Source organism: Syngnathoides biaculeatus, chromosome 13 (assembly GCF_019802595.1).
Source record: "Syngnathoides biaculeatus isolate LvHL_M chromosome 13, ASM1980259v1, whole genome shotgun sequence".
NCBI lineage: Eukaryota > Metazoa > Chordata > Actinopteri > Syngnathiformes > Syngnathidae > Syngnathoides > Syngnathoides biaculeatus.
This window is the reverse complement of record NC_084652.1, coordinates 3,611,815-3,620,889: the sequence shown is the minus strand read 5'-3', so window position 1 is coordinate 3,620,889 and position 9,075 is coordinate 3,611,815. Positions and strand designations below refer to the sequence as shown.

The following is a 9,075-nucleotide window of genomic DNA, read 5'->3' as shown; positions in this document are numbered from 1 at the left end:
TTTCAAATGTAACGGAAGAGTTATTTTTTAATATAAAATATAGATTTTTTTAATTGCTATTTGAATTTTCAAATGTAACGGAAGAGTTATTTTTAATATAAAATATAGATTTTTTTTTTTAATTGCTGTTTGAATTTTCAAATGTAACGCATTTTACTGACTGAAAATGTTTTTTTGTGACGGTAAAAGATTTATTTGACGACTCCGACGAGCCGAGGGAGCCCGTTCAAATTTGTTCACTTGAAAATTCCTCATTCGCGCTCACAACAGGAAAAGATGAGAGTGAGCAAGTCTGGAATAAAGTCATTCACAGGGCTGGACGGTCTCTTCTTTTTCGATTTTATGACAGGTGGGCGAACAAAGTCACTGCAAACTAAGAAGAGTCATTTGAGTGCGCGTCCACCATTGAAAAATAAAACCAAAATCATCAAAAGTCGTCTCACTGCAGGCAACTTAAAAGTTGTTCAGGGCGTCAACGGGCTGGAGCGACATTTGCCCGAAAGGGGGCGTCATAGTTGCCGCTTCCCCTCCAAATTCTCTCACGATTCGGCAAAACCGTTGCCATGGTGACGAGGGCTGCCAAGGAGGCGGCAAGCGATTGCGGCATCGTCACAAATTTCACATCCAAAAATGCTCACCAGGGACAACAGCTTCATCTTCGTGATACGGAGAGACAAAACCCTCAATCTGGCTTCCTCAATTCCACCGGAGCAAATCTCGCCGCTCGTGGCCGTTCACTGAATAATGTCTGAGTAAATCTCTGCCTGCAAATACCACAAGATGGCAGCAAAGAAATACTTTTTTTTTTGTTTGTTTTAAATCAGAATACATTTCCTCAACCCTCTTCAACGTAGCTCCGTGACGCAACGCAATACTTTCATTGCGAGTAACATATAGGTTTTTTTTCCCCCATATGTCTGCAAATATGTAAATGAAAGAATGCGTTGGGTTTCATTTTTCTGCCTACACAAAAATTACATATTGCAAATGTCACTGTAATGCAGTTCAGTTGTGCATACATTGCGAAGTACAAGTCACGTCTCATCGGCTCAAGCATCCATCCATTTTCTTCACCGCTTATCCTCACGAGGGTCGCGGGGAGTGCCGGAGCCCATCCCAGCTGTCAACGGGCAGGAGGCGGGGTACACCCTCAACTGGTCGCCAGCCAATCACAGGGCGCATTGAGACAAACAGTCGCACTCACATTCACACCTTGGGGCAATTTAGAGTGTCCAATTAATGTTGCATGTTTTGGGGATGTGGGAGGAAACCGGAGTGCCCACCCGGAGAAAACCCCACGCAGGCACGGGGAGAACATGCAAACTCCTTGGGATCGAACCCGGGTCCTCAGAACTGTGAGGCAAACGCTTTACCAGCTGCACCACCGTGCCGCCCGGGTCAAGCAGGTGTTCCTAATTTTATGACAAGCGGTATACATAATATTAGGGGATGTGTTATTTCCACCACTGCCATCAAGTAGATGAAATGTTTTATGTTTGTTTGTTTTTTTTTTTTTTTTTGCACTAAAATAAAGACAATGTGAAAATTTCCAGTCAAATTTTATGTACCAATATATAGAGATATTCAAAAACGATACAGAAAAGCAACACGTTGAACCAGTTTGAGTTTTGTTCTTGCAATTGTCCAAGGGGGGGGGGGCAACGGCAAAAAAAAAAAAAAAAAAAAAAAAAAAAAGCACAAACAAACAAACATGAATGCACGCGATGTCGTGTGAATTGCCAGGAAGAAAAATGTCAATTTTTTACATGGACTAAGACAAAAATAAGGCTGGCTCATAAAAATGGACGGTGAGGGATGCACGCTAAGAAAAAACATGGAAAAATTTTGGTGAACAATTTGGATTTCCTTACGGGCAGGAAATGTCGTGCTCTCTTTTTGTACAAATAAATGAATATACTGCCAACACTTTATCTGAAATCCTTTGTACATCTTGTCTTTTACATCATCGGAGGCTATTATACATTATCAAAATTCCTTACGAAAACATATTTACATATCGGAGTCAAAAAGCACCCTCATGATGCAGCCATTCATCTGCAAACTTTCACGTGACACAAAAAGGTTGCGCAACGCACAGCGCCAAAAACTTCAGACGTGGCCGGGGGACCGACGTTGGCGCTCGCGTGCGCTGCGGCCGACGCGAATGCAAACACGCTAAAAGGTCACAGGGAGTGAGGGGGGACCCCTTCGATTCATGGGGGGGGCAACCACCGGGTTGGACCGTGCACAGAAAAATATTGAATAATTGACACCCGTCATAATTTCATTGGGGTGGAAAAATGAAAAAAGTGTTCCCCAAAAAGTGATTCAAACGTGATTTTTTTATTTTTTTCAACAGAACAACAACTGGTTGCCTGCAAAAATGCATGAAAAGGTGAACGTGGCGCCGCTAGAGCGCAAGCGAGCGTTCGTGTTTGTATACGCCGCCGACGGCCGCTGAGCTCTCGCCGCTCATGTTGGCGGGAGAGCGAGTGCGCGAAAACTTGTGATATATTGCGCCTTTCAAAGCGCATAACATTGAAAGGTCGCAGCGACGACAAGGAGGAACCCAGTCCCAGTCATTATTTCTGCTCCGATTGCGCTTTTTCCACCCCAATGCGCGACGAACATCCTTTCGCTTCGTCACGTTGCTGAAGGTCAAATCAGAAAAGCGCTTCCGTTGTTTTTGTCAGCGCAGAAGGAACAACTCGGCTGAACCAAGTCCGGACTGGTGGGCCCCAAACACGCTGCAGCAAGAAAATTCTTTTTTTTTTTTTTTTTTTTTGACACGATGTTCGATTCTATTCCGAATCGGTCCAGCTCGTCCCATCGACGCAGATCCGCAATTTCGGAGCTTTTCCTTCTCGCCACGCAAATCCCAAATAAACACGTCGAGGACAAAAGACACACCAGTGGACGACACGCGACAGACACTCCATCGATGCAAAACGGGACTTCATCTGAGAAAAATAGAACTTTGAAAATTGGCATAGAACTCGGCTGCGGACGGCATTTGATGAGACGTGACCTCGGTCACCTCTGACCTCCCTGCGCGCGCACGCCACGGCAGCCGTCTTGTCCCCTGAAGGCCCGGCTTCCGTCTCACGCCGTGGAGAGCGTGGGCTGCTCCGTGTACCAGTGGGCGCCCGGATCGGGCACGCCGCCCCCCAGCGGTAAGGTGATGAACTGCGGGCAGGCGCCGCCCGCCGAGCTCACCACCCCCACGCCTTGCGGGTACGGGTGGTGGTGGTGGTGGTGGTGCACGTGGTGCCCCGCGCCGTCGGTCCGGCCGATGTGGATCTCGTCCTCCTCGCCCTCGCCGGTGGTCTTGCGGTAGACGGGGTTGTCGAAGTTCATGCTCTTGGTGGACTTGCGCCTCCAGTTGCGCCACACCGCGTAGACCCCGGCGCAGACTAAGCCCAACACCACTGTGGCAACGATAGGAACTGCATGCGTTTAACACGCAGCCACGGGGAGAAAGGGGGAGGGGGGGGGTGGTGGTGGTGGTGGAGGGGTTGGGGGGGGGGGCGTTAATGGGGGCGTAACGAGTCCGTGGCGTGAAATGACACACCGAGAGAAGCCGAGGGGGAATGCGAGGAGCAAAGCGGGGGCACGTTCACGCGATGGAGAGCATCTGTGGGCGGTGGAGCAAAAGTGGGTCGCGTTTTCCACTCGCGATAAAAAAAAAAAAAAAAAAATCCGAAATCAAGCTACGGCTCGGGGGCCGGATCCAGCCCGCCACATCATTTTGTCCGGCCCGCTGTGACTTTTAAGTTCTTCATCAATGGATTTTTCCTTGCATTTTGGCAGAAAAAAAAAAAAAATTGTCTTGGCTTACTCGGCCCTGACCAGTTAATCCTCCGTCCGATTTGAACGTCTGATTTTAGCCCTTTGAAATTGGCTACAGTTCCATTTTTTGTTTTCTCCACGTTAATCCATAAGAACTCAAGAATATTGACATTCAAACAAACTGCAATACCAAGTTTATGGTACGATGCAGCATTTCTACATATCACGTAGAGAATTTTTAAAATGAATCTGTGGATAACACGCAATCGGTTGTCGTCATTTCAGCCTCACATCGGAACAAAATCGCAACGGTTTAATTATGCACCCGACAATGTGATTTTCTACCTTTGGCAACGTGGGCACGCAAATCCGTGATATGATTTCTTGAGCGCCGAGCGGACGGGTGCTGCGGTCGCAGAGAGGCAGCCTCGCAAAGTGAACAATGGAGCCACGCCGGACACACTCGAGAAAGCTCAGAGAAGACGACCTTCGGGCCGAGCTTCACTTCCGGTGTCACATCGGATGAGGGAGGAGGTTGAATGCGACTTACCGATGGGGATGACCACCCCCAAAACAGCCACCGTCAGGTTTTCTCCCAGGAGGAAATGCTCACTTCCAGCTGCGGGAAGACAGAAAACCAAGAAGCGTCAGAAAGCGGCAAGATGGAGGCGAGACACAAAGGAGGAACCATCAATGAGGTCTCAAACTGCGAGGGAACGAAAACGACGACGGCGTGACGAGGAGGACAAGTGATCAAACAAAATGGCAGCCGGAGTGCTAAGTCGTACCCCGGAGAAAAAAAAAAAAAAAAAAAAAAAAATCACATACGTGTACAATATGAATTGTGGAACCCGGAAGCACCATTTGGTACTTTGGCGCATTTGTCACAAATTCCATCGGCCCGCGACACGTTTGCTCGCAGAGACTTTAGGCGCGTTTTGGCAAAACTTTAGAAACTAATAACTGCTCATCTGTGCCATCGGTTCAGACGGGCCTTCCCCAACGCCACGAGGTCCAGTCGGCCGACCTTGCCCGGGCCCGCTTACAGTGCTGCGACACGCCGCTGTCGCCCGCCATCGTGCTGGCCTCAACGGTGACGGTGGCGGTCGAGCGCGACCCCGGCGCCTCGGACTCCTGCGACGCCGCCGCCATCGCCGCCTTGAGGGTCCCGAGGGGCGTGTGCGGCGCCAGGCCGGCCAGAGGCGTCGCGGTCAATCGCGGGCCGGCGTCCGCCGGCGAGTCGCCCTCGGAGGGTGCCGGGAAGTCTCGCGCTGCCGTGGTCGCGGACGAGGGCGAGCGCGGCATGTCGTTTCGCGGCGCTGCAAGCGAATACAGAAAAAAAAAAAGACATATTAAAAAATAAACACATTTGACTTTTAGGACTTTGACGTCGTTTTTATAATTGCATAAAAAAAAGTTGGTCGTTTGAAGACAAAATCTATTTGCTTGTGACAACAATCGCAAAGATGAAACGCGAGGCAACAAAGTGAGCGAAATGCTAAATTTGTACGACAAAAAACATTTCATCCAGGGTGTACTTGAATCCTCAAATATGAGCACTGATTTGGAGAGGCATAAAAAACAAAACGTAGGGATTGGATGTGACAGAGCTGCAAGATTGTGAGCTCTTACGTGTCGCAACGCACGACGAGCGTAGTTGGCATCGGAGAACCGAGAATGCAAGACGAACTCCAAAAGGCCTCATCAGCACTTCACCGTAGCGGACCGCGCAAGATTCCGCTTTGGGGGCATAACGAAGTCCAACTCGCTGCACACTTTATTATTGGCGACATCTGCGTAATTTAATGAAATTTAAAGCGACGATGCGAGCGCAACAATGATGGCATCTCTCGTCTCGGATGCGAGCGTGTCCTCCCCGACTTTGAAACGGAGTGCAGCTGTCGATCGAGCCCGCGAAGTCTCACCCGGGACACAAGCCCTCATATCCGGGCCGAGCTCTTGTCCGTCGGGGCAGGCGCAGGTGTACTTGGGCGAGTGCTCGGTGATCTGCGGCGCTTTCAGACACAAGTACTCGCAGCCTCCGTTGGCCACGCTGCCCAGATTGCAACTGTCCGGACCTGCGGGTCGGGCCACAGGAGAAAGTCCGGCAAAGGCGCAATGCTGCAGAAATAGAATAAAACTGCAAAGCCATCAATGTCAGGATTGAGCAATTTCACATCATTCCGCGAGGGGAATCAGCTCGACAGCAAGTTTGGACGCAGATCGGCGGCTGCGCAACGCTTTGACGAGTGCGCCGCAGCTCATCCTTTAATGCGGTCAAGCTGGCGCACGAGGTCGGCGTCCGAGGGTGCGACGGCGCGGGCGAGAATGCGCGCGGACGCGCCGAGGTCCGTTTGCGTCCACGCACCTCGAGGCTGCCGCAGCTGGTGGAAGACGGCGATGTCGTGCGGATCGTTGAGGTTTTCGGCCAGCGTGTGAACGTCTTGACCCGTCAGCCTGTTGGCCGTGAAGACTGACGCCTTGTCTCGGTCTGTCCAATAGATGCGATCCTGCACGAGAATGTCGAGGGAAGAGAATTGATGACGACTGCGCCGGCTGGAAGAGAAGTGACAATTGCTGTACAATACACAAAAGAAGATCATTCAGATCAGAACCACAACAACAACAACAGTGGAGCCTTTTTCGAGGCGTTTCATTCCCCCTTCAGTGGGATTTGCATTGAGTACGATCCGAGCGCATTGGATGGAGCCTGTCCCATTCGATTTGAATGCGGCGGGGGAGGACGACGGTGCCCCTTCCGTCTGAAGCCGTTGGCCGTCAGCTAATTGTTGCGAAACTAAGGCAGCGAGTCAGCGAAACACAAAGTCGGCAACGATATTTCCTCGCCAAATGTTCACGTCGTCTACATTTGGCCAAGATGCAAGAAGGGGAGGCAGAGAGGGTCCCAAATTCATACTGTAGTCCTCAAACAGAGCAATAAGGAAATCAAGCATTTCTTAAGCAAGACAAAGACGTTTTCTTGCACACTTTGTCCGGAAGCCATTTCTTGACGGTAAGACGCAAAGAACAAAAAGTGACCTGTGGAAAAGCACTTTGGGTTTACCGTTAGGATTCTGATAACCGCAAGGAACGAGGACATGGCAGACCGGTGCCCTAAAAGCTCACGTTGAGGTCCAAAATCGGACGAACCTCAAACACAGCCAGAGCGTAGGGATGTCCGAGGGTCTCGGCGGACGCCATGTGTGTCCTGCGGTGAGCTCCGTTCAGGTCCACGCTGGCGATGTGGTGCAGCTTGGAATCCACCCAGTACAGACGGCGGTTAGCCACATCTGAGGAAATCGACACGGCTTGAGCGATTGTTTGGCCGCAAGTTCCAAATCCCCGTCATTGATTATGCCGAAGATCGTCCCGGTTAGCCGATCCCAAGTTCCAATTGTGTCGCCCGCGAGCTCTCAATTTCCGTTACGCATCGGCGCCGCGTGACTGCGTGAGCGGCCGTTTTGCTCTCACCCAGAGTGATGCCGTTGGGCCATTCGGTGTCGTCGGCCACCAGCACCTGCCGGTCCACTCCGTTCATCCCGGCCTTCTCGATCTTGGCTCTCGTGCCCCAGTCCGACCAGTACATGAAACTGGAGAGAATAAAGGACAAATATTTCCCGGTTGGCAAGTGTAGAAAACAAAAAAAAAGTGTTAGTTCCGGTTTGTGACTTGCAGCTGGTTCCAGACGTCTTCCTAATTTGATGTCGTGGAAACAACTGACTGCTAAAGAGTTCAAACGTTGTTACTTCTTCATTAGCCATAAAAAGCAATTTGGTTTGCAATCGGGTGTTACTCCTTAGCGAGGCAACATCACGAAAGCTCAATTTCCTTCCCAATAGAAACCGATTCATTGCTTTCAATTTATGTACCGGCAGGTGTTTGTCTTTTCCCGGCGTCCGTCCAAAGAATCTGAGGGAAGAAAAATTGACGAGCAAGCTTCTGGTTTGGTGCGGTGCGAAGAATAATGTTGATATGAAATCAACTGCGGCAGCATACGGCGATAAAAATGTTTTTTTTAACGACATCAGTGCACTTTTCTGCAAATATCATCGCATCCACTCTCCTACGGGTCCACTCTCTTCCTCGGTATGAATTCATACTTCTGTTTTGCAAAAGTCTGAATAGGAGTCGGTCTGAAGCGCAAGACTTTGGAACATGAATTTATTGGTTTATTGTCATGATATTTGGATCACCGTGGTACAGAAGTAGAGAATAGAGTAGCGAAAAGAGACGATAAATAAATCTACATGATGACAATCTGACCCCGGCACCCATCCAATTTATGAATCGTGTTTTGCATTTTATATTGAAGAACGCTTTCGCGGATGCCAAAAGCCTCACCCGTGATGAGGATCCAGCGCGATGGCTCTGGGCTCACTGAGTTCCGTGTTGATGAGCACACGTCTCTTGGTGCCGTCCACTGACGCCACAGAGATGGATTTGTCCCCCGAGTCGGTCCAGTACAGGTTGTGCTGCAGCCAGTCCAGCGCGAGACCAGCCGGGGTCTGCAGCGACGAATCCACCAGTTTGACCTGCTGAGACGGGTCATTGGCCTCGTGGATGAAGGCGCTGCGGGGGGGGGACGACACACACACAAAATGCAAATTGGGGTGTAACAACGCTCAGGCTTCAGTGGCGCCTTCAGAGAGGTACAGAATTCGTTTAAGAATATCTTTGTAGTTGGATGCGTGCAAGTCATTTCATTCTCAGGGCATTGAATCGATGGTAACTGGAATGTTCTTTTCTTCCGTCTCTCCTCCGAGCAGGCTTCATCAGTTCTTGCAACAAGGCTGAGCGAGGACGCACTAGCCGGCGTTTGTGTGGAAAACCCAACTATTTTATGCTCCGAGTTGACTTTCATTCATGCAGATTAGTGGAGTTGAAGTGCACTGTACCACGGGAGGTTCCATCGGTCGGGTTGCTTAGCTACACACTCGAAGGCCTCTTCAAGTACTCGAAAACTGCAAGCTGAGCAATTCATTAGAGCTCAAATGAATAGCGAACGGAATCCTTATGGCGAGAGCTCACATTATGTATACTTTTACATGTGAGGCCGTGAGCAAAGCACTGAGCAGGTTCGCGGAGGGGTTGGAGTCCTTCTCGGATGGACCGCTTATCAAATTAGACAAGACCTCGCACTGGGACGGCCCTTCTCGCAAATGATGTCGCCCCGACGGAGGTGTGAGGTGAAGGCCGGGCGCGCATGCGGCTCCCAAACAGCCATTCGTCCACCCTCCCACCCACAGAGCTCCACTTTAGATAGAAACGGAACAAGCTGTTCCAATT

General features: G+C 50.1%; 1 protein-coding gene across 8 annotated transcripts in view; it reads right to left on the bottom strand.

The window, feature by feature from the left end:
• Window positions 1-1,700: 1,700 nt before the first annotated feature.
• Window positions 1,701-9,075, bottom strand: part of LOC133510701 (low-density lipoprotein receptor-related protein 8-like) — a 44,123-nt gene continuing 36,748 nt past the window's right edge. For 3 of the 8 annotated variants that reach the window (XM_061838933.1, XM_061838935.1, XM_061838936.1), the window contains 8 exons: window positions 8,131-8,358; window positions 7,261-7,379; window positions 6,940-7,079; window positions 6,158-6,299; window positions 5,715-5,867; window positions 4,836-5,108; window positions 4,340-4,408; window positions 1,701-3,446 (listed from right to left, as the gene is read on the bottom strand). In XM_061838933.1, coding sequence (XP_061694917.1) covers window positions 3,103-3,446; window positions 4,340-4,408; window positions 4,836-5,108; window positions 5,715-5,867; window positions 6,158-6,299; window positions 6,940-7,079; window positions 7,261-7,379; window positions 8,131-8,358 — 1,468 coding nt within the window. In that variant the 3' untranslated portion in view covers window positions 1,701-3,102. Of the gene's footprint in view, window positions 3,447-4,339; window positions 4,409-4,835; window positions 5,109-5,714; window positions 5,868-6,157; window positions 6,346-6,939; window positions 7,080-7,260; window positions 7,380-8,130; window positions 8,359-9,075 lie in introns of all 8 variants that reach the window. The other 5 variants (XR_009797687.1, XR_009797686.1, XR_009797685.1 and 2 more) reach the window with 5 other exon arrangements.